The sequence below is a fragment of the Triplophysa dalaica genome, chromosome 2 (assembly GCF_015846415.1).
Source record: "Triplophysa dalaica isolate WHDGS20190420 chromosome 2, ASM1584641v1, whole genome shotgun sequence".
NCBI classification, from domain to species: domain Eukaryota; kingdom Metazoa; phylum Chordata; class Actinopteri; order Cypriniformes; family Nemacheilidae; genus Triplophysa; species Triplophysa dalaica.
The window spans coordinates 17,201,006-17,225,923 of record NC_079543.1 but is presented as its reverse complement, the minus strand read 5'-3'; the positions used below and the strand labels follow the sequence as shown (position 1 = coordinate 17,225,923).

Sequence of the window (24,918 nt, the reverse complement as noted above, 5' to 3'; positions counted from 1 at the left end):
TACACATTGCAGTTTTTTTTTAAAACAATATTGCTAATAAATAAACCATGGTGGCCTGTAATACAAGGCAGAAAGGTACATTATAATAGTTCTGTTTCAAGCCCACATGGAATCTGTGCACACATAACTCTTCAGAATAACAAGGGTTATCATTCACAAAGTTTTACATACTTACTGTCTATTGGTTGCGTATTTATGAAATATTTGTCTAATTTTAGAATGCGCTTACTATTAACAGTATTTTAGCTCGGTTTACTATGCTGCACAAAAATATACTCTGCAGAATTACAGTGAAATAGCACAAATAATGCGAAACAAATCTCGCAAATTATGTTTTAACAATCATATAAAAAAATGAAAGTGTTAATAAAATCTGACATAATAATTTTTATTCATAATTCTATTATTATGGTAATTCTATGTTATTAAATTTCATGCTCGATTTATGTGAACTTGTAATTTAATTGTTGTTATATATATAAATGTAAGTTTCAAAGCTTTGCAAAATTACGTTTGAACCCTGAAATGTTACCACTTTGGAAATGAAGGTGACCGCGCCCTTACACTTCTTTCAGTCGAGTACAAACAAACTTTACTTTTATTTGGTGAATGTGAACTAATCAACAGCTTGGTCCTTAAGTTTACATCGCTGAGTAGCATTGAGCTCGCGTAGTAAAAATATAGCCAATCAAATCAAACTGATTTTCACCACTTTTCGTTCGCTAAATTCTTCCAGATACAACTTTGCCACTGCCAAAACACGCCCGTCCTTCCTTTGGCCAGTCAGCAGAGAGCAAAGTATACGTAAGACCAATGAACGATCAAGGGGCTGGATCAAAAGTACTGTTGCTAGGGCATGGCTTCAACCTTGTTACTATCACTGACTAACCAATCATATGACATCGCGCAATGTGTCAACATCTTTCCTGTGAACTTCTCTCCTAAAGGCGTTCATTGGATACAACTGTTGTTAGGTTCCGCCTTCCATAGTTTTCTATTGTCCGATTGGGAGAAGTAGCCATCAATCGATCTCCAGATTTTAGTTTACGTGCAGTCTGCTCTAATTCTTGTTTGAGTCCCTACGACTTCGAATTGAGGACCACTACCTTTTTTCCAGCGTCATCAACATTGTTTGTTTTAATTTTATTTTTTCGTCACTTATTTTGCATAATTTGTGTATATACGTTTGTATTTTTATTTCTACAAATCCACCAGGATGGAACTTAATTCTCTCCTTATTCTTCTCGAGGCAGCAGAGTATTTGGAAAGACGAGACAGAGGTATAACATGATGTCTGTCTAAACAACAAAAAAATACACTCTGTAGTTAAAACCTTCATTGTTGTGCGACTCAGATCTCTTTTCGAAACCTACCGGCTGATCAAGATTTGTTTAAATCAAACTCTTAAGGCCACTGAATGTTATTACATTTCATGTGTCATCCTACAATAATAACTAAGCATTAAAAATATGAATATGACGACGTGGTGTACGTGCATGTCTGTGTTTTCAGGCTGTCAAAATGTGCATTCACTCGTCATATTTAACAGGGCAGGTTTGCTCGCAGTATGTTGACAGAATTCTTAAAGAGCTTGACATGAAAACGATTTTCGAGAATTCTCCAGCTATCAAACTGCGTTCTTGCATTTTATCAATTCACTATAATGTCTATATATTTAATTTGTTTGTTTTCCCACTAGAAGCTGAACACGGTTACGCATCTGTTTTACCGTACGATAGCGACTTCTCCAGAAAGAAAAGTAAATCTTCGCCCATTTCAAGAAAACCTCACAACAATAGGTAAATACAAAACACATTTGACGTTGTATTATTTGACTGGTTCTTTCAAGTGATGTTTGTTCTAAGTTGCATGTAATCGCCATTTTTGTTGTTGGGCTTGGCTGTATATAAACATTGCCACGCGTACAAGCGTCAACGTTCTATAGCTGCTGTTGTTTCCTTTTTCCACTGCTGCTGTCTCGAACTCTCTTCAACTTTTAATGAAAAGGGATAACGTTTCTCATTAACCTAGACGCTTTAAATGTTGTTTAAGGACGATTAAATGTTTTATGTCGTTACATCCTCAAACTAGCCTTACTGGAAGTTTACATTTAAAAAGACACTTGACTCGTAACTCCTAAACGATTTATGCAACCGCATTGAATAAATCATTCCTGTCCCAGTAATTTACATGCAAAAACCTAAACCTTTTTTCATCGTGCAGTCTGTGAAAGTTAAAGGGATGTTTGCAATATTACTACATTTGTTATTGTATACTTATGTATAGGTGGGTCGTACATTCCGGTGAAACATGAAGACGTCATAGATGGTATTCGTTGCAGTAGTGTCTTTTAGGTGTGGTTAAACACTCAGTGCTGGGTGTGGTGGTGAAAAGACCCATGTCAGCTGAGAGCTTTGACCCCTGGGTCTGTTTTGCAGCAGTGCCCCGCGCCTAGCAGTTCCCCTAACAGTCAAAAAGTAAAGCAAGAAGAGCCCTTCCCCCACGTGAGCATAACAAAACACTGGGAGTTTAGGAAATCCAGGGAATTTGTGAAAATGTAATTTTTCCTAGGGATCAATGCATTTCTTATTTTTAGTCAAACTGCAAAAACGCGTCCTGACATTAAGGCCTATGTTAATTTGAATGGGGTTTTGGCAGTACAATATGACATTTGCATACTGTATACATTTAAGGGGGACATGGGAACACATTACACATGAAGTGCACACCACCAGGTTGCATGTTTACTTATAAGCTTTTATCCTTGGGGTATCTGTTGCGATTTAACTATAGTTTATTATGAGGATATAGTTAGAATAGAATAGAATAGAATGCTTTATTGCCATTGCATACCTGCACAAAGACATGTAGTGCTCTTCTCAGTAGTGCACATACATTAGACTCACAAACAACAGACACATAGGATGAGACACATGTAAACAATATGTATAAAGTGCATGTTAAAGTACACAAATGTAGATATGTAAAAATATGTTAGTGAAAATATAAAGTGTCAGTAATAATATTAGTCATTAATATGGTCTAGAATAGTTTTCTAGAGACTATAGAGCTGTGAGTAGTCCTGTTGGTAGCCTAATTTTTATTTTCAACCTTCTGACATTGTTTGCCTATATTTAAGAAAACTGGCTTTCTTTCAAAAAATATTGCTTTTACTATCTTTGCAGCCACTAACCTGCAATTTGCCTTTTTTTAGAGGAAATTTATACAACGCCATTTTCAACTGAAAATGGAAAACTTTTTATGCGTTTTAGCCGTAAACTGTTTTTTGGGGGACTGAAAATCCAAACTTTAGAAAACAGTTCATTTCCATGTAAACTGAAAGACGAAACTTTCTGAAAACGATGAGGTCACGTGCATGCGTAATACACGCTCAGTCGCGCGAGTATAGCCAAAGCAATACGGCGGCATCCCCTACTGTGAGTTCTCACTGGTCGACTATGTATTAACATTTCCCCAGCAAACTGTGGATTTGCTGCACCAATAAGACCAGCGGAGACACACTATTTACATTCGCCAGACTTTAAACACACATATACGTCGACCGACAGTATTAAAAAGCACTTTTGGGTTATAACTGTGCATGTTTATGTGCCAAGGCAGGTCCTGTTTCTTTACACAAATATATCGGCATCCACTGCCCTGGCGTGCATACTACAGCATTTTTACGCTGTTATGTGTACGTGAAACATTTCAAAAACGCTTAGGAGAAACTTTTCCATTTTTCATCATGTAAACTTGGCCTAAAATATGCATAATTATAGTTTTCTTTATACACTGACATGGACATTAGTCTATTTATAATTCAGCTAGTTTGTGACTCTTGGGCGGCACCGTCTGTTTGTCCCAACAAGCGAGGACGGAGGGAGTGTTTGCCAAACACCAATTTTTGCAATTCTATTTGGTGTTAGTAGTGCCATATAAATTACAACAACAGTTTTAACATATGAGAAACCATGAATTGCATTATCTAAAAAAAAATTGCATTTCATGCACTCACTACAGCTTCTTATATTGTTTGTATGGAGAGAATGTATTTTCCCCATCGTACACCCCAGCATTTAAACTCTGGACTAAAATAGCAATGGGTTGTAGCATGCTGAATTTCCTTTGCGTCATTGCGTGTATGTTGTTAGTTCTTTATTTGCAGTGATGGTGAGAGAAATGGGGTCTAATACACACAGTAATGGAATATTAAAGAGTGTTTAGTGCATAATTACATAATAAGCCATAAAGAACTCCATATGTTGTGGGGATGGCCAGAGAACACTATGATAATTTTTATAAAATAATGAAAACATTGTTGTAATCTTTGTAAGTGAAAATGCAGTATGTTTCAAAGAAAAATGGCTTGGCTATGTTTAGGCTTTTTAGATTTTTGTCTTATTTACGTATTAATAGTGACTGCTGTTTTTGTTTTTAGTTGCATTAAAAGAGGATTTCCTTAAAAGAGAAGTGGCACTAAATGTGATATGTCAGCTGAAACAATTTAAGCCATACATACAGTCGGATAGCACTCAGCCTTTCTTAGGCCCATTTGATATTTTCTCAAATATTTTATCTCACGTGTGACCACAGGCAGCATTTTATTATAACTGATAACCTTTTGATTACATAGTAATGCAAATGCAAATAACTGCATACTAATGCTTATTTCAAACACGTCATATAAAGTGTCCATGTTACAAGTTTCATCAGAAAAACATAAAATCAGGCTGTGGCAATGTTCCCTGTTGTCCACTCATGTCCCTTTTTATACGATATGTGTTCTTTTTAAGCAAACTCATATCTTCCTCTGTTTATTTTTGTTTAGGTCATCACATAATGAGCTGGAAAAACACAGGTAAGACTTTGTGAGTGTGATTACTTTATTTAGTATCTTGTATCTGCTCATTTCACCTGACCTGACCAGTTTAACAAATCTATTTTCAACTGGCTGATATGTCTGTGTTAAATATAATTTTATATAATCTCCAAAGGAAGAAAGCATTCTTACATCATCATTTTAATGCTCTCTTATGTCCATGAATCAGATACCTACCAATCATGCCTTAACATTAATGGCATTTTTTTACGTTAATTACTTGTCCTTGGAAATTTATGTAAGGTGATATACATTTACTGTTGTAGTGTTACTGTATAATCAAAAAAATAAAGTGACAAACATTTTGTGCCTTTTATGTTGGTTCAAAAGTCAGGATGTGTTAGGTTAGATTAAGGTATTTTTTGTACTTTTCTATTTTTCTCATTGTCACATGCTTGAGTTTGAGGAATCTTGGAATACTGTTGCTCTATGAGAAATGTGTTCAGTCATGCCCCTCCTCTGATTTAGTTGAAAGTTTAACTTTGGCAGGGTATCAATGAAGTGTTGTATAGTTGTTTTGCTAAGTCATTAGTTAATCGCTTTGGATAAAATTGTCTGCTAAATGATTAAGTGTTGTTCTTTTAGCCCTGACCGAGGCTTGTGTGCCGAAACAGATTGGCAAGATAAAACAATATTAGATGTAATCTTTTCATATCACATGTGCTGCTGCTACATATTTTGTACTACTGTAGAAAGGAAACGCAGGCATCTTGGTCACATGGCTTTAGAGTTCATAATTCAGTAAATACATTGGTAATAGACCTTAAGAATATCTTTATATAAGTTCTGGGTAACTGTGTGTGCATAGAGGCTATGTTTGTGAATTTTGTAATCAAAATATCTTTCTTCATGAGAATGTCACATGGATTGTGGTAGTGTTTGCTTATTTCTTAATTAAATAATGGTAACTGGTAACTTTTCGAAATTTCCATTTCAACCACTTATATTTTACACAATTTTTTTTTTCATTTACTCAACCTTGTGCAATCTTAGATGTACTGTATGTGATTTATTCAGTGGCATACAATCAATCTCTGTATAAAAAATGTTAGAAAATGTTTGTTCTATTTTAAAACAGTTTATTAATTATAAAAACAAACACATGTTACCCCTGAAATTTATTAATTATAGAGGCATGACAGGAACCAATGACTTGTGAAGTTCATAAATTCAATCCCTTATAGGATCACGGGCCTAGCGGCAAGGATCTAAAGTATTTTTTAAGAAAACTAAAAATGCATTTGTAATAATAAGCAAGCAGTTAATGATGAATTTGTGTTCCTTAATATAAAGTGTAACCTAAAATTGTATTGTCATCTACACATTTTTTGCCAACCTGCAATGGGGAACAGATTCTTAAATGTATTTTAAACTCACATTTGTAAGTGTGTGAAGTTGGTTGCTTTTTTGTTTACAAAATTAGAAAATGTTTGTTTTATTTTAAGTTTACAGTATATTTTTATAATTTCATATGACTCTTTAAGTTATAACTTGAAATATCTTACAGCAAACAAGATCAGGGTTTTTTCATTAATATCACAGAGTAATGGACTTTGTCAAATAGATTATGATGTCAAAATACAACAGTTACCATAAGAAATTGTCAGAAGGGTACGGTGTTTGATTTGAAATGCTCTCTAATTTGTGCATGTTTTCACTTTTCCTTGTCAGTACTGTTGTGAATGTTTGACTTCCTCCATCGCATTTAAAAATAGAAAATTCTCTGTAGAATTCAAATGGGTCGCACACAAAGGCATCATTTACGGTGGGGACATCTGGCTACCATGGCGGTATTTGACCCCACCACTTTCTGAAACGGCTCATGGTGAAGATGCCCTAACATAGAGTAAGCATCCACAGCTCTTAAAATGAAGCATTTAATTAGTGTGTGTTATAAATGTTAATACACATTCTGAAATGGCTCATGGTATAGATGCACTAACATTGAGTAAGCATCCACACCTTTTAAGGTGGACCATTTAATTAGTGTGTGTTATAAATGGTAATCCAGTACTGGAGTTTATTATTTTTATTGCATGTCCCTGTTATTATCTGCAAATTCACGATTAAAGTGCTCCTGCAGAACTCTGCTGTAAGCTCCAGAGATTTGTGCAGAATTGGAACATGCATCGTATTACACATTCCCCACTTGCTTTGGCTTAAAAAAATACTTTTCTCATTGTATAGTATAATATGCTTTACCATGTTTTAAATCTACACCACATAATTCCAGTTTTAAAATGTACCACATATGCAGAGTCTGGACCTTGTTATTGGCCTGGAAAGCTCTTTTCCTTGACCAATTTTTGTGAAATAACAAAACAAACGTGTTGTCTCGGCTAATATACAGCCCACTCATGCAAGGAAGCAAATTAGTTAAACATGAACGCTTGCTAGAGCAGATTACAACTTGAAGTCTACAAACTGAAAATGTTATAACTAGACCACAATGCATAGTGTTATGTTAATTCATATGTTAAATAACTAACCTTCAAACTCTTGAGACATACATTGGTACCACATCACTCGTTCACAAGAAATAAGTAAAACCGTAACCCAGACCCTCTGAGTATTTTTAAACATATTGACCCACATGGAGGCACAGGCTCTGAAGTCTGAGATTCTTGGTCTGTTTGGGGATGCAGCGATTTAAAAAAAAAAAATTTTTATAATGTTACATTTAGATGTGGGAAGCCGCTAGTGCACCGTGACCTTTCAATGCTTCAAGATATTTTGAAAAGACATCATGATGTCAAGGGGCATTTTGAAAACTCATGGTTTTACTTTGTTAAAGCGGATGTAACAAATGCAGGTTCTGCCAATCTCATTTTGATCTTAAATTTGTATTTACATTTATGCATTTGGCAGACGCTTACATTGCATAGTACTATACATTTGTTTTTGAGAATGTGAAATCCCTTGGGATAGAACCTTTGACCTAGCCGTTGCTAGTGCCATGCTCTAACCACTGAGCCACTGTAAAGCTTGAGTAATTATAGAATAGTATTGCATAATAGCAAAGAGTCTTTAGTTTGATTAAATTTATAAAAGACAAAGATACAGCTGTACGATTATTTCCGAAAAAAGGCAAGCCCTATCCGGGATCTTTTAGCGCTGGGAATGCTTCATCTATCTGTTTCAAACGATCTCCAAATCCAGCGTTATATCCACCATTTATATAACATTCCTCACCCAAATGCAGTGAACAAACAAACACAGCTGAAATTCTGCGAAGCACATTGATGGACGTGCTCTTTCGCTAGCTGGTTGACGCGTGTGTGTGCTCTTTCTCCCGCTCTAGCTGGCTGACGTGGCCGTGTGCTCGTTCTCTTCCTGGTTGATGCGTGGGTGTGCTTTTCCAGGAGAATTGCCAAATAAGGGACTAAGAAAAGTTGTTACGTAAGGGAATTTCATGGTCAAAAAAACTTTCTGAAACCTAAACGAACCTTGGGGGAGTGTATCAAAAACAGAAATACTACGTCATACACCCAACTCATTTTTTGACAAGTTGACTATGTCAAGCATGAGAAGCCAGCATGTTTATTGAAACACTATTCAATCCCCCCTTTAACAAAGGTGATTTATGCTTTGTGTGTTGACTGAAGAGTGCATGTCAGATTATGTACCCCTCCAAATGATTGATTGACTTAGGTTAGGTTTTTCCTAGAAAGTCAGATTTAAATGGAAATTATTTGTGGACAGTTTAATTGTTATTCAATATTTATAAACATTTTTAGGAGCTTATTTCAGATCTGCTTGGATTATTTACTGCCATGGTTTGTTTCATTTGGAAAAAAAGATGGCTGCAACCAAAGCTTGCTTTTGCACCTGCAAGTTGCACAGCTATTTATTTCTAAGTTAGGCCCATTTTTCCCATCAAAACGGGCAAAGAATTGATGCCGCAGCATCTATCCAATATATATACTGTATTATTGTTTGCAGCGTACATATGCTCCTCATTTTAGGAGATGTTTTAGATATCTTGCAAATGAAACGGTTTGTCAAAGAAGAACTACCACTTCACTTCAGATGTCAAAAAGTGTTAACATGCCACTAATGGTTGATGATTCAATCTTATTGATGGGATAACATTGATCGCATGTTAATACCAAGTATACTGAACTGTTGTTTGACTTCAGTGAATAGTATGGAGTAACTACTTCTTCTCTGTCAGAATGTTATGGTTGGCCCCCAGCAACATTGATCATGATTGCATTCACAAATGGTCTCATAATAGTCATTTAACAGTCATTTACTTGTAAAGACTCTGTGTGAAAAGAGGCATATAATGTTTTTACCTCCATATTTAACCTAAATTGGCTGACATTATAACATGTCATTAGTACAATATGACAAGAGTTTAGAGTTACCATTAAGATCTTAATTACTTAGCTCTCTTGATGCTGTAGTGTTGATGTGCATATTTGTTAGGCTGTGGTTGTCTGGTGGTTAACGGCTGTAACAGGAAACTTTGCAGATCTGATGCTGTTTGTGCTTCACAAAATACTGTTTCAAAGACATTATGATACAGAACTTGACAGACATTCAGGCACTAACAGGTTAATAGCTAAGCAGTTATATGTGTGTGTGTGTTTAGGAGAGAGACAGTGGCTGCGTCCGAAATCAACTACTTCCATACTAAAATGTAGACTAAAATCATGAATATTATGTCCGAAACCTCACGGTAGGCGAGAAATACCCGGATGGTCTACTTCTTCCGTCTAGATTCTTGAGTGTGGATTGGATGGACACTTTTCTATCCCATGATGCCACGGGAGCTGAGCAACAGTCAAATTTAAAACGTAAATCAAAGAAAAAAAGAAAACTTTGAGGCGTACGTCCGTTTTTAATGTAAGTGCCAATAAATTAACTTCTCGTGACTAAATTATGTTCTTATAATCGCTCACAAATAGGGTGTTTTTAAAATGTCATAGGTCAAAGAGCATCAAGTGACATGACCATAAAACATGGCGGACGCTGTATGTCCGAAATGTATTCATACTACACCCACTCATACTATATAGTTTTAATGACCGGTAGGTAGGTACTTATTTAAATTCTATACGTACTGTCACAGTATGCAATTTCGGATGCAACAAGTCTGTGAGAGAGTGATAGAGAGGACTCTGATTTGTTAAGACAGGACTTAACAGTAATGTATGGCCTAGGTACCAATGAGAAAGTCACTTACCCTGTTGGGCCAATGCACGATTGTCTCCAGATCTTTCAGTTATTGAACATGTCCATGCGTTTTTAATATTTGGGAAGCAAAAATTAAGCATTTTGTGATCTATTGTTGACAATTGTTTTTGTGGTTTAGATTTGTTAAGTCCAGTGGTAATTCATCAAAATGACAATTTGAAGGTCTTTCAAAATTTTGAAAATTCCCTGACAGTGTTGTGTTAGTTTTAAAAATCATATCTTTAAAAAAATAATATTTTTTTAGCAAAAAACTCATGTGGCTATTTATTGAAGTACAGCTCATATTTAAAATAGGGATCTGCAAATTTTTTTGTAAAACTGATTTTAGTAACAATATACAGATTCAGCTATTTTTCAGATATTTTGTCTGATAGTGTCCCAGAAATCAGACATTTAGCTGGTTTCCTTCACATTAATTGCAGGGAAAGACCTCTTACATAAGGGCACAATTCCAAATCTCTAGTAATCCAGTCTTCTGTCACACTTGCTTGAAAGACTTCAAACCTGCAATTTATGAATAAGCGGGACATCACAACCAGCTCCCTAAATAAGCAAATTCTCTATATTTATATCCCAGTGTAATAGTCCACTCCTCCAACTTGTTCTTGATTTGTTGCAGACGTGCCAAACTGCGATTGTACCTGGAACAGTTGAAACAGCTTGTGCCTTTGGGTCCTGATAGCAACCGTCACACCACACTGAGCCTGCTCAAACGCGCCAAAATGCACATCAAGGTACAAACTCTCTTTGCACTGACGTAAAGAGGTTAGAGCTGCTTAGCGCAGTTACAGTCAGAGAGGAAGTTAATCAGGAACTGTCTACAGGAAGTAAACGTTACCCTGATGTTGCAACTCAGATGACCCACGATTCCCAACAACCGAGATGGCAACGTACTTTCCCATGAGATGAGTTTTAATCTCTTTGCATGTTGCAGACAAACAAAATATAATTATAACAATTTATACAGGGCATCTGGCTCATTAGTATGTTGGGATTATGTTAGGTCATAGCCAGGCTAAAAATGTGTAAAGCCATTTTCTTCTCAAGACCTGATGGCAAGACAATAGTTAACAATGTCCAGCCAATTTTCTGTATTTCTGTCTGTGAAAACCTCAGTGGAATGGAAAGTGTCACTCTCACCTACAGTCCATGAAAAAAACCCAAAGTGAACACGATATGGCTCTGCTTGACCCACTTTTGCTTTCCTGTTTGGAACAGAATATCAACCTGTCTCGTTTCCTGCAGTAATGCATAGATTTGGCACAGTTTTTGTATTGTTTTCATTGGTTTGATTGATTTCTTGCCGTTTGCATAGTAAGGTTGATGCATATCATGCAGCTTGGTTTCTTTGTGTTTTGATCAGTGAAAACATGTGCTTTGCAGAAGCTGGAGGAACAGGACAGGAAGGCTGTAAACGTTAAAGAGCAACTGCAGAGAGAACATCGCTTCCTTAAACGACGCCTGGAGCAGCTTTCTGTACAGGGCTTAGAGCGTATTCGCACAGACAGCATGGGCTCCACCATCTCCACAGACTCTGAGCAAGGTACAGCACAGTTGACATGTTTTCTGTTTTCAGTAGTAAAATTGCAAATTCATGAAAATTATGTCATGTTTCCTTTGCATAGGAATACATACAGTATATATACAAATGCTAGGAATAGGATTAACAATCATTAATCACGAATAAGACAATAGAATACACATTTAAACAGTAACCTACTTACATTTAGGTTGTATAAAGCATCTATGAATATATAAAGAATATTCTTTTAGTTCTTAGACTTTAGTACTCAGATTGTAGTATTACGTTGCGGTTTAAGTCACTGTTGTATTTCCGTGTGTACAGAGGTGGACGTTGACATTGAGGGGATGGAATTGACGCCAGGCGAAGGTGATAGTGTGGACAGTGTTAGCGATGGAGAAGACCACTACAGCCTGCAGAGCAGCTCCAGCGACGGAGGCCACAATTCACATTCCCACAGATTACAGGCTCATATCTGCTAGGCTCTGCCATAGCGCAACAGTGTTTGACCTCCAACGTGCACATCAGCCTCTCCCAGCTGGCAGGAAACAACTGGCTGAACCTCTTCACGTGATTTACACTCCCCAGAAGACTTTCTTTCCTCCCAGACCTTTCATAATGCCTTATATTAGACCACAACCCCCACCACACAGGAACACATTGACAAGCAGTCTGCGGTCTTAGTGGGAACATATGTAGTGTGATAATATCGTTTTGACTTGTCATTTTGGGTGTGAGAAACTGTGGCTTTCTTCCACAACCTAGTGAGCTGTCTTGCTTTCTGCTCTTTACACAGGGAGCTACCTTTTAACTGTAATGGGACGTCAAAAGTGACTTAACTGATATTCCCGGCATAGGCAGCTTCTTGTTATCGTTCGTTCGCGCATAAAAGGATGCCCAATGGAAAAAAGATTTTGCTGTTCGCTTTCAAAGCCACAATAACATAAGCAAAAAAGGTTGTTAGGGATCAATGATTCTCTAATAAGCAGAACAAACAGATGATTTGTCATCATCAACACTATTCAGTACAAGATACAAAAATATTTATATTGGACAATTTTCTCTACTCAGTCCATATTAAAAATGTATTTAAATATTATTAAATTGTTTTGTGCATTTACATTGTATTCATAATGGCTTTAAACCGAATCTGATCCTTTTGTGGTACTTAAAACTGAAGTAAGTGAAAGAACGTTAGGCCACTTCTAGAATTCGAAAGAATGACTATGGTTAATTGAATAATTTAATGTTTACTAAAAGCGCTTAGCAGCAATAGATGCAAAAAAAGTTCAGTCTGAATATATCACACAGAATCTGTTTCCCTCCTTCAGTAGTAAAAGATGTAGCAAAAAACATGGAAAGCCTTGGCTTTCTTATGCAATGAAATGATTCTGGATGAAACCTAAAAGACGTGGGAAGATGAACAAACCTATTCATTTAAATTCTCTCACGTGCTCCTGAATTAAAATACACTTTGCTTTGACCATAAAGCACTTTGGTCTGAGTTAAATTGCTTGGTGTGCGTGCGTGTGTGGCCAGCACTCAAAGAGACAAGTCAAAACTGTTCATGTTACAGTGAAGGAGTGTGAAAAGCTCTTTGACAAGGTGTTGGTAGTGGAACAAAATATCATTGCTTTTAATCTTTTCCTTGTAATTTTTAACTTTACATGCAATAACTTGAGAAGCACTCTATTCAGGGTCTACAGCAGTATATTTGGAATTCAGTGTGCAATATTCTGTAGCCCAAGAGATTTCTTAGCTGGGGCTTCCAACACTTTACAAAGAGACCTAGTTTGCAAAATGTGTTTGATCGATAAAAGCAAAGAAAATACAAAAAACTAATGTACATTTGAAAAAAAACTTAAAGTGATGTTAGCAAGTGGAGTCTATATTTTCTATATTCACTTTTGTATTATATTTTCCTAAATGTTCCTTGATAAAAAATAGAGAAGAGTATATATATATATATATATATATATAAATAGTATAAATATTTGAAATGATTGACTACAAGGCCAGGCTTGTTTTTTTTTGGAGGAACCCTGGCATTTGTCCTAAAGATCTTCCACTGTCATGTTTTGCCTTGGCGACATGTCATATCCCTGTTCCTACGCATGTCTTCTTTACACATCCCTCCAACCTTGGTCAGGTCCAAATCTGCCATCCTCAGGCCTCAGAATAGTGATGAATTCCAACTCTTTATTTTCTGAAAGCCTGAAGCCTTTTTGCCTGCCCTGCAATCCATGTGATCCACGTCTAGAACACTGATCATCTCCTCTCATGGCAGCTCATCAGTGCAACTATCATCACCAGCTTATTTCATTGGAATTTGCTTTTTGTTTTTGAATATCTGTCATTCAAATTTTTTGACAGTGTTTTGAATTCCAAATAATGAAGTGGAAGACATTGGGATAAGAGCATCAGAATCAATCATTAATGGCAGCTCAACACAACCTCGCTCCCCCCTGCTACCAACTGTTTCTGTTTAACTCTAAAGTGTGATGGAGGTGATCATAGTATTGGAACTTCTCCCTATACGAGCTAAAATACAGTAATATGAATATTTCTTTCATTTTACAAGGTATGTAACTGTAACAGCACTGATTCGATACTATGGTGCATATTGTGACCGACTCATTGCATTTTGATTTTATTTTTGTATTCATTTGTACCTCTCCATTGTTTTCAAACACTGAAAGAATGGAGCAAAACTTTCTTATCTACATTTTCATGAAGAGTTTACATTTTTGTCATGGATATACCTGACTGTTGTAGCAAAAATATTATTTTCAATGTGTACCAGTATGTTGATCAAGTGACAAAAAACCTCTTGCACAGAACCTCTCATTAACAAGGTGTAGTTGGAAGTTAACAGAATTTGAATTGTGGTTTACGCTTGAGATTTTATAAAATTATGAGATTTTAGCTTTCATTGGCATTAACTAAGGAATAAAGTGCCTTGGCATGTGAAGTCAAGATAAATGTCAGTTTCTTGTGTGATGAAAAAAATTCACTTGAGACGGACAATTTATTGGCTGCAGGGTTTTTGAAGGGTTTGAAACACTAAAATGATTTTAGATGTGTGTTCTGTCACTTTGCAAACAGAAGAAAAATATGATCAAGCAGTCCACAAACCACAGTCAGATTAAGTCAATGCAGAGGGAAAGCTGGGTGGGAAGAAGACAGGAGTTTGGCAGTACATGCTATTGAAAACAGGATAGTGACCAAAAATAGCAATTTAAAATATTACTATTACCAATTGTATACACATAAAAGCACTAAAAGAACTGTTTATAAAAAAAGTAATGGAGATATTTTATTTTACTTTTATTTTTCTAACTGCACCAGATTTTCGGAGGAATATGGTGTCATTTTGGATCTAGGCCTATATCTTTAGATACTAGATTTGTTATCTATATTTTCTGATCACTTTGCTTCTCCTCTGCTCCTTTTGTTGTGTTCATGTAGCATTTTGTTGACAGGTCAGCGAGTTTTTCATAGCTTAGAGGACGCTTGCATTTTGGCATGAGTTAACCTTAATGTTTGCGTGAAAATTAGGAGTTTATAACCTGCAGTGCTTGACTGAGAAGGGAGGGTTCTGTGCCAGAAACCTGTGAACAGATTTCCTTTTAGAAAACAAGTAATATGCATTCAAATGTTGTTCATATTATAATATTTTTACATTGTGTGTGTCCCTATGTGTACACGTATTTACCCGGTGCTGGCTATGTTTGAGCCCACACTTTAAGGTATTATGTATTCTTGTATTGTAATATAAATATTAAAATGTTTTATACATATTGGTTGCACAGTCATCATTTACATTTTGAAGAAAAAAACACAGGAATATGTGGACATTAACATGACTTAATGTCTGCTTAAAATATTTTTAGGGATAGTTAAAGCTGCAGTATGTAACCTTGGTATTTGACCACAAGAGGGCGCATTTCCAACAATAACAAAGGCGAAGCTTGATGACGCTATGAAGCAGGTGACGATGGGAGATGTCGTTTTAAATGCGTTTTCGCTATAGCGATGTATCTAAATTGGATAAACGAATCATGATCACGGATGAGGTAATTTATTTGTTTTTGTATTACCTGTATATCTGATCGTATTATTTTATGTCATCATAATTAATGAACTGCAAGGAACGTGAAATGTTATACTATATTATCCCGTTACAACTTACAGCTATTTGTTAAATGATTTGTTGGGTTAATGTTGTGCAGTGTTACGTGTTTATGGTTAATGCCGTGTTGTTTAACGTGCTCAAACCAATCGTTCTAAAATAAATAATTGATTTGCTTACCTGTCTATCAATACACTCGCGAGAGCAGAGTCTCTGTCAAGTCCAAGATTGTCGCGCAGCGCATTTGACCATGTTATATTCTGGTCTACACCGGAACAAAGTATAGAGCGGACATTGCGTCACTGAGAGGCGACATTTCTTTTCCGGGACGGCCAGTTATTTAAAATCGGAATTTCTCTGAAATAAAAAATCTTTAGAGACTTTTGAAATATTGTAAGTACACAACTGGAGGAAATATATCACACTGTGCAAGTTATTTTCTGAAATTTTATTACAAAATTATTACATACTGGAGCTTTAACCCAAAAATAAAAATTCTGTAACCAACCGTTGTTCGTTTTCAAAACATTCTTCAAATTATAAAATTGTGTGGCCTGTGGAAGAACGAATGTCATACATGTTTGAAATGACGAGAGAGTGAGTAAATGATGACAAATTTAAATTTTGGGTGAACTATCACATTTACTTTCGGTGGGCTATTTTACTCCAGATCTTTAGGAGTCGCTGTGAAAAGAAAACGGGTACTTTTGTGGCGTTCCCGTTGCACCCTGGGAGGTTTGTCCTCTTAGATGTCATTGTTGTGAATTCTGCATTATTTTGGAAAGTGTAGTGAAATTAGGATGACTGGATACACAGCGGATGAAAAGCTCCGATATGAGCAGTTGATAAAGCTTCGGCGACAGTGGCTGAAAGATCAGGAGCTCACTTCTCGAGAGCCTGTCACTGCACCCAAACCACCCGGCCGCATCGCACGATTCTGGGCTGGATTCCTGGAGCCCAAGACGCTCTGGAGATTATACGTGAGTTTGTCTAAATACTCAAAAAGTCAAATGTGTATAGGTTTTTGGTTACTTGCATTTAATTGTGATACAATAACTGCAAAATTGCATTATAACATGCCATCTTCTGTTTTTCTTGTTTTGTATCAAGACTTTTAAAGCTTATAATGCTGGTGTGTTTGCCGTCACGCGCCTTCTCATTCCTGCATGGGTTGTGCACTACTACATGAAGTACCACGTCGCTGTAAGTTTGTAGCCGTCCTGAGACGCATTATTTCCACATATGCTTATAAACTGTGCACCCCCAAAGGGAACATTTTGTTTAATGGATAGATAATCCAAACAACACTACCTCAGCTAGGCTTTGGAACGTGAGCTGCAATACGGTGTTATACCTTTTAACTGATATGAAACCTGTACGGGATCAGACATTTTTGCTATCACAGACCCTATCTATCTAACACCATGTTTCAGACAAAACTTGTTAGAGTATGATTATAAAAAATAGGCCTACAGCATATAGCTTGCCTAACAAATAACTGCTTATTTTAAAGAGTAAACATCTTGTGGTATTTAAGGTCCCACTTTGGTTTATGTAGTGTCCAACAACAAGTTTACATGCATACACGGTGTGGAAACACGTTCATTTTTCTGATAATAGGCAGTTATTATTACTTTACTACTTGACTTACTCTCAAATGATTCGTTCGGCGAGTCATCTGTCTATCTAATCCCCTCCTTTCTGTCAGCCTACTCTGATCTGATTGGTCAGAGGGTCTAGTCTGCTGTGATTGGTCTACCATGTGCAGCGTTGCAACTGGAACATAGGCTATGAAGGTAAAATGATGCCAAAAAGATTTTGTTCATGCCACATGATAGCATTGGTGAAAGTGTACTTGACATTACAAGCATAAATCAATTAGTTTTTAAAGGTGTAAATTAAGCTGCAAGGGAAAGAAAACAAGGTTTGCAGCATTGCACTGTTTTTTTGTAAATGTAATTCATATTTCGTGAAACTGCAACTTTATATTAATGCCAAATAAATATGATCTGTATTCTTCTGACCTCCGTTTTTCTGAGCTTAAACTTTGACATGTTTTTTGCGCTGTAATAAAGCCAAAAGCATTGCGACTCTTTAAACAGAGCGGTGGCTGCAAATACAATGGTGTTATGAGCTGCAAAATGGATTCACCGTGCAGAGTCTGTCTTTATGTAAATTAAATCTGTTGCAAATGTGTAAATGTCTTTATTTTATGCTTGCAATGTCATGTACACTTTTACATGTTATTCTGCTCATGCAAATTTTTTTGGCATCATTTTGCCTTCATAGTAGGCAGGCATACATGGAGTGACACAAATCCGACCCGGAACTGAAATTAGAAGGACAGACGAAATGAATTATGACATTTTCAAATGACATTAGTTCAAAATGTAAATCAGAAATATAATGCAACATTTATTTGCCAAAAATAGTCTCATAACTAGCTTGAGACCAGTGTGACGTACACATTAAGGTTCCACATTTCTTTTCAAAAAAACTTTTAACAGCTACGTTTTTTGACATGTAGTTATACATTTTTACCATTTATTTTCCCCTAGTTAAACTGATTACTGTGGTGAGAGCATTATAACATTTTGGTTACTGTAGTAGTTTTACTATAGTAAGTAGTACTACTCTAATTCTGTAGTAAAACCATGGTTAATTTATGTATAGATAAAGGTGTAGAGCAATCTAGAGTTAACATGTTGTCATAGTGGTATGCCAATATAACTTTTTTTGCATAATCTTTCCTTTTTTTAAATATTAATCAACGTCATTGCTCTAAAAATAGTACACACAAAACTAATAGATTATTATTGTTGTCCTGGGCTGCGTTTCCCAAAAGCATCATAACCCTACTGTGATCGTAGCTCCATTGGTGACAATGGTTCTAAGATCAATTTAAGGTTAAGATGCTTTTGGGAAACGCATCCCTGTTCATGTATTATGCGGTTTCAAAATAGAATTATCACTTCCGGAAAGGAGTGATGCAGTGGACAGACACATTAATTGATGTGAAATGAGTGTAGGCTGAAGAAACATAGTTTTTTTTAATCGATAATCATGAATGCAACAAGATGTTGAACATTGATTAAAGTTATAGATATGCACATTTTATCATTCATTTTATAACTATTAAGTCTAATGTGATTAAAATATTTTACACATAGTTGTTCAAAGGGATTGTATGAGCAAGGTGTGACAAGGTACAGTGTGTTTTTGCTTTGGTTGATCATTATCATACTGAAATGTGTAGCTCAATAATGGCTGATGTTTTATTCCACAGAAAATGCCATATGGAATTGTTGAGTTAAAACCCAGGCTGTTCCCTGTAAGTATTTTTGAATCTGGGAACACACATGCGGTGTAATAAAGTGTCTGCTAAATGCATAAATGAAACAGTTATAGAACACTTATTTATATCAAATAAAACGCTTGTTAAATTTGATCTATTCTGTGATCTTACTGGCTGTTTTTTATTATTTAGTCAAAACAGCCATTACAAAAACATTTTATTAAAAAAAGGTTCTTTAATGAAGTAAAGTTTATTTTGCAGAATTCATTTTTTTCTTCAAATCTATTTTCAGATATTGTGTCCTAAAACTTTTCACTGGTAGTGTATTAGACCAATATAAACGGACACCTTTAATTTGTTTTAATTTAACATTACATGTTTAATTACCTTCTTTGCTGTCAGATAAACAAACCATTATTTCTGTATTTTGATTATTTTGAACTTCCTCACACATATTCTTTTGCCCCGCATATTCAGGGAGACCGTGTTTTGGAAACAGGAGAAGTCGTCCCAGATCTTCCTGAAGCAGATGCCCATGGTCATCATTAAACATGCCATATTATGAAAATCTGCTTCTATTGTAAAATTTTGTGTGTATATTATGTCAATAAAGATTATTGATTCTCTATGCTTTTGCTGTGACTTATCATGTATCTGTACTTGTACTTATACGATACTTATTGAGCAATGATGAAAACTGTACCATTTAATTCATGTGATGGTTAACCCAAAAATGAAAATATTAAATAATTTACTTAAAGGGCTAATTCACTAAAAAATGAAAATTCTGTTATCATTTACTCTCATTACCCTCAGGTTGTTTCAAACCTATATACATTTCTTTGCTCTGTTAAACACAAAGAAAGGTATTTGTAGGAATGTTAGCCATTTTCAGTTCTGTGACATCATCCACTACAATAGTAGGAAAAAATATTGTATCTTTTATTTGTTCTGTTGAACACAAAGTGAGACATTTTGAAGAATTTAGGGACACAATAGTTCTGGGGCACCTTTGACAACTGTTTCATTTTCCTACAATGGCAGTCAATGATGTCACAGAATTGAAAATTGCTCACATTCTATCAAATATCTTTCTCTGTGTTCATCAGAACAAAGTAATTTATACAGGCATGTAATGACATGATGCTGAGTGAAGGATGGCAGAATTTTCATTTTAGGGTGAACTATCACTTTAACATCCTCTTATCATCAATTTCCTTGTTTTGAGGACTTTTATTATGCTTTTTGTCACTTTATGACAAAAAGCGGAAGAAATGTGTGCGCATGCGGTTTACAAAATAAAACACTTTATGGAACATTTACTTCGTTGTCTACCCTCGATTTGTTTGTAATCTAAGCTATTGTTACTATAAATAAGTGCAACTTTTCCCCAGGTCACACACAAGGTTTGTGAATAAAAGTGTAACTGGCCAATACGTGAAGTTATTTGACTTTTATGGTCAATGTCCTGTCATGTCATCATTTCTGGCGTTACAACTGCTCTTGACATTTGGATTAGCGATTTTTGCTAATGAAGCTAAAGGATTTAATGAAGAACGGGATCCTGAGCCTCCGGACTGGAGAAAGACTTTAAAAAGCATCCGGAACGGGATCCATGGGATAGACAAATACCTTAATTTTGCTATGGACATGATCGGAGGTTCAGATGGACAGTGTCGATACAAGTGTAGTGATGGTCGGTCATGACTTTAAAGACTTAAACACATTTATAACTATTCCATTAACACTATACAATTGTCTATATTTTCATTTTTATTATTTGATTCTCTTGTTTCGACTGATTCAATTTGGCATATCAGTATTTATATGATCAATAAATATTTGTCAGCCATAATTAAAGGGTTAAAAATCTCCCCTCATTGGTTCAATTTAATACTCTTTATAGGGTACACACCAATTCCTCGCCCTAACTACAAGCCACCTCCACCCAATGGATGTGGTTCACCAGTATTTGGATTTCAGGTGAGGAAGGAAAACATTTATATTGTTATAAATATGTGTAATATGTACCATTTTTAATACTGCAATTATGCCCTTAATTTATCTGAGGTGAGGGGATGAATAAATATTTCCTTTGAAGTTGAATGTTACTTATATCAATAATACTGTTTTTTACTTTTGTCATTGTTGGCTGCAGTTTGATATTGGGATCCCATCTATGACCAGATGTTGTAATGAGCATGATAACTGCTATGATACCTGTGGGAAAGAAAAAAAATACTGTGATAACCAATTCCAAGTCTGCCTTCAGTCTATCTGTAGGAATTTCCAAAATACTCTAGGCTTGTCTCAGGGTGTACAAGGTAATTTCAAATATTGCTTAAAAACTAGTTTACAACTTTTTCAAACATACAATAAACTTTTTTTCAACTTAACGTAGACCGTGGCCCATATGATCCTGATTGCACTTACACATTATGCTGAGATTTTACAATCTTTTTTTACACAGCCTGTGAATCAGCAGTGACTTTGCTCTTTGATGCTGTCATGCACTTGGGATGTAAACCTTACCTGGATAGCCAAAGAACATCTTGCATTTGTCACTATGAGGAGAAGCCTGATCTGTGAACAGTAAACATTAATCATGAAGTCTGCTTGTTATTGTTTTAAGATACTACAGTGCTGAATAAAACATTTTTTCAGATTCATGTTAATCAGAAAAACCTTCAACTTTCAGTAAAAACTGTTAGTCATACCTTTACTTTAACTTAAGTTTTATTAATAACTTTAATTTGAGCTTTTGTTCAGGTTTTATTATTTCATTTTAAACATGGAGTAATCTATCCAAATAAACTTTATTAAAAAGTGCAGCCCTTAAAACATTGACCGAAACATTTTTTGTGTCACAATTTGCTTAACAAACATCAAAATGCCAGATTAACTTTCCCATCACCAATTTATTTTATAGACTCGTGTTGTTAGTTTTATGGAAATGTTTGTGGTTGTACCTATTAAATATTTGTTTTACTTTTCCTGTTCATCCTTTTATTTTTTTAATAAATAAACAACACTGACAGTAATTTGACAACAAATAAATTATTTTTATTTTTATATGCTATTGTAAACTGTTAATGTTGATTGTTCAGGTTTTGTTTGGGAGTTTACGTTTTCTTAATACAGACCAAATTGGTCAGACCTCTAGAGATTCTTACATGAACTGAAGAAGAATTGACACCTTCATATATTAAGAAATAGATGCAATTAAATTATTACAATAAGGATTATATTGCATTATAAATTTTTGTTTCACAATGGAAGAAATTTTATAATGGATAATACATCTGTATTAAAGGCAGTTTAACAAAGGGGAACCACTTTGCTTCATTTTTATATGCTTTTTTGTGCTCCATGTTCATTTGTATGCAAACATGATTATTTAACTATTATACCAAAAAATTGTATAAAAGATATGTGTTCTCAAAATACACCAGACTGATGCATTAACCAAATGTACATCATTTATAGTTTTACTGGGAACAAGATTCATATATTAGTCAGATAATGTTGTAATGTAATTCTCGTAATGATTTGTGCAATGTTTTGAATATGCTTAAGAGATATTCTCTATAATATTGCTATAAAAGTATGTATTCGTACGCACATGACATGTTTCTGTGTGTTGTGCAAACTGTGCCCCCTTAAAAAAATGGTGCATGATGCCCCTGGCTGAAGGTAAGCCAAATGCTCAGCCTCATTCCACCAAATAAAGAACACAGGTGTAGCCTGCATCAAACAGACAGCAGTGGAAATTTGTGATGATGTTGGAGCTAGAGACACTATAGTAACCTCTTATCTGGCCAGAAGTTTAACGTCATTTTCACAAATCAATGAATAAAGTATAATGAAGTAGGCAAATAATGAATGGATTATTTATTTATATTTCAATTTAACTGCTTCGTTAACTTCAACAAACAGTATTTATCATTTGTCAAGTTGCATCAGCAATGTGTTAATCTGCCAGAAGAGAACAGGCCTTCACAGCCTCAAACGTCGTCATCCAACGCAAGATTTTGAGCTAATTCTACACAATTGGAATTGTCCAGGTAGCTGGGAGACTGCTGACATGTTTTTTTCAATAGTTGTAATATAAAGTTCCCTTTGTAATTGTAGCCTCTGCCGGCAATAGCAGTGGTGACTACGCCCCCCCTTGGACCAGACTAGTAAGAGCAAGGGGAATATTTTACAAGAAGCACACACAGGCTTGGTCAACAAAGTAGAAAAGTACAATCTTTATTTTTGTAACAGTAAAAACATTGAGTCGCTTTTGGATTTCAATAAATAACACACAAATTCATCACTTGACATAACACTAAGCCATAAGGGGGGGCCACCGAAGTACAAGTTACTCAGTCCTAAGTTTCCGTACCACACGTGAGCTAGGGCACACCACTTTAGAGTAGAACAAACACTACAAACACTGCACAACAATGACAACCAGGCTCTTTGAGCTATTTCTAAGAATACACACTTCACAGCAGTACACTGCACACGTCGTGCTAAATGAGTGAAACACGCTAAGGAAACCAGGCAGGAGCCCGTTGGAAAGTCTATCCAGTGGGCCCAACCCACACGAGGCTAATGTAATGGGTGAAGACAAACAAACAACGAAAATAAATGTATAAACCGCTAGCCGGTGGCCACTGTCAGTTCACTACACACAGATATTGTAGCACACCGGCTAGTAAAAAAAAGAAACAAACAAAACAAATAAGTGTCTAAAAAGCAGCACCTGCCCATTCATTCAAACACACTCAAAAGAACAGCAGCAGACAATCGGATTGGCTGAAGACTCTTTAACAAAGAAAAAGAAACAAGAGTTCTAATTAAGTGCTCTATACGCCTAAAATTCATAGTCAGTATACATATAGCTACTAAGACACACTCGCTGACACCAGACCCATTAATCAAATGATCGCTTTACTTTTTGCCCAATACCTTATAATCAGAACCATAACATACCTTTCTGCAATAGCGATTGGGTGAGTAGACAGTGTTCCGACGCTTCACGCATTCACCCGTCACAAATGCTGGCGAGCATAACAACAAAGCCCTATTACACCCAAAACAGTAAACGAACAGGATACGCTAAAAGAACTAGATAAAAGTGTACCTCCTCTGTGCTCGTCAGTCCAGACATTCCATACGCGTTTCGGAAGCGCACACACACAAACAGTAGTGCCGTTGGCAATCACTATGCAACCCCTTGCGCTACCAACACATCCCGGAACACTGCTGCCTCCAACACGTTAGCAGCTAACTTCAGTCTCTCGCTACCGGATGAGGACAACAGGTATATATACACCTGCCTGTTAACAATTACCGACCTCTCCCACCCACATTAGATGACGTAGCGATACGAGGAGGAGTGAAAGCGAGCAGGGGCGAAGAAAGAGGGAGATGAGAGACAGCGAAAAGAGTGCCTCAAACCCACAGGCCACAATCCACCCCCTCCAAATGAATCGGCGGCCCGACGATGACACCTCATGTCTGCGGGTCTACATCCTCTACTCCTGATGGACCATCGATGTCACTAATCGGCCGGGGTAGACGGTGGGGGTTGGAGTGCTGCCCCGCCGTAGACCTCGCTGAACGCCGCACGGCCACAGTGTTGTCCTCAGGCACCTCAGCCGTACCCTCAATGTCAATTTCCTCAAACGCTGGGGTGCCGGTTGGTGCCGGCGCAGTTTGGGGCTCTTGTTCTGCACCATACCAAATGATCATATCTCGGATATCACCATCGTTCCCGGCAGGGGGGTCTTTGGGGGCCTCCTCTTCCTGAACTGGACCAGGGACACCCCCTGGCCTGGGCCTCAATCCCGCAGGGACGGCACGCATTTCGGAACGATGCACCTGTCGAACAGTTC

The 24,918-nt window shown here is 36.4% G+C and overlaps 3 protein-coding genes across 3 annotated transcripts; all 3 read left to right on the top strand.

Moving 5' to 3' along the window:
* The first annotated feature begins 676 nt into the window (after positions 1–676).
* Positions 677–15,406, top strand: mxd4 (MAX dimerization protein 4). The gene is made up of 6 exons (XM_056772555.1): positions 677–1,280; positions 1,700–1,799; positions 4,832–4,861; positions 10,704–10,818; positions 11,468–11,627; positions 11,931–15,406. The coding sequence occupies exons 1-6, from the start codon at positions 1,217–1,219 to the stop codon at positions 12,086–12,088; spliced, it is 627 nt and encodes a 208-aa protein (XP_056628533.1). The 5' UTR covers positions 677–1,216; the 3' UTR covers positions 12,089–15,406.
* A 1,026-nt stretch (positions 15,407–16,432) lies between these two features.
* ndufb6 (NADH:ubiquinone oxidoreductase subunit B) lies at positions 16,433–19,659 on the top strand. The gene is made up of 4 exons (XM_056737564.1): positions 16,433–16,718; positions 16,849–16,941; positions 19,025–19,069; positions 19,511–19,659. The coding sequence occupies exons 1-4, from the start codon at positions 16,539–16,541 to the stop codon at positions 19,580–19,582; spliced, it is 390 nt and encodes a 129-aa protein (XP_056593542.1). The 5' UTR covers positions 16,433–16,538; the 3' UTR covers positions 19,583–19,659.
* Positions 19,660–19,796: 137 nt separating this feature from the next.
* On the top strand, positions 19,797–22,105 carry pla2g12a (phospholipase A2, group XIIA). The gene is made up of 4 exons (XM_056737563.1): positions 19,797–20,729; positions 20,940–21,016; positions 21,192–21,357; positions 21,504–22,105. The coding sequence occupies exons 1-4, from the start codon at positions 20,507–20,509 to the stop codon at positions 21,620–21,622; spliced, it is 585 nt and encodes a 194-aa protein (XP_056593541.1). The 5' UTR covers positions 19,797–20,506; the 3' UTR covers positions 21,623–22,105.
* Positions 22,106–24,918: the final 2,813 nt, after the last annotated feature.

Excerpts from the sequence above, each read along its gene's own strand:
- mxd4 (XM_056772555.1), top strand. The coding sequence starts at position 1,217 with ATGGAACTTAATTCTCTCCTTATTCTTCTCGAGGCAGCAGAGTATTTG. Across the intron at positions 4,862-10,703 it reads AATGAGCTGGAAAAACACAG|ACGTGCCAAACTGCGATTGT; the intron begins GTAAGACTTTGT and ends GATTTGTTGCAG. Across the intron at positions 10,819-11,467 it reads GCGCCAAAATGCACATCAAG|AAGCTGGAGGAACAGGACAG; the intron begins GTACAAACTCTC and ends TGTGCTTTGCAG.
- ndufb6 (XM_056737564.1), top strand. The coding sequence starts at position 16,539 with ATGACTGGATACACAGCGGATGAAAAGCTCCGATATGAGCAGTTGATA. Across the intron at positions 16,719-16,848 it reads AGACGCTCTGGAGATTATAC|ACTTTTAAAGCTTATAATGC; the intron begins GTGAGTTTGTCT and ends TTTTGTATCAAG. Across the intron at positions 19,070-19,510 it reads TAAAACCCAGGCTGTTCCCT|GGAGACCGTGTTTTGGAAAC; the intron begins GTAAGTATTTTT and ends CCGCATATTCAG.
- pla2g12a (XM_056737563.1), top strand. The coding sequence starts at position 20,507 with ATGTCATCATTTCTGGCGTTACAACTGCTCTTGACATTTGGATTAGCG. Across the intron at positions 20,730-20,939 it reads TCGATACAAGTGTAGTGATG|GGTACACACCAATTCCTCGC; the intron begins GTCGGTCATGAC and ends TACTCTTTATAG. Across the intron at positions 21,017-21,191 it reads CACCAGTATTTGGATTTCAG|TTTGATATTGGGATCCCATC; the intron begins GTGAGGAAGGAA and ends TGTTGGCTGCAG.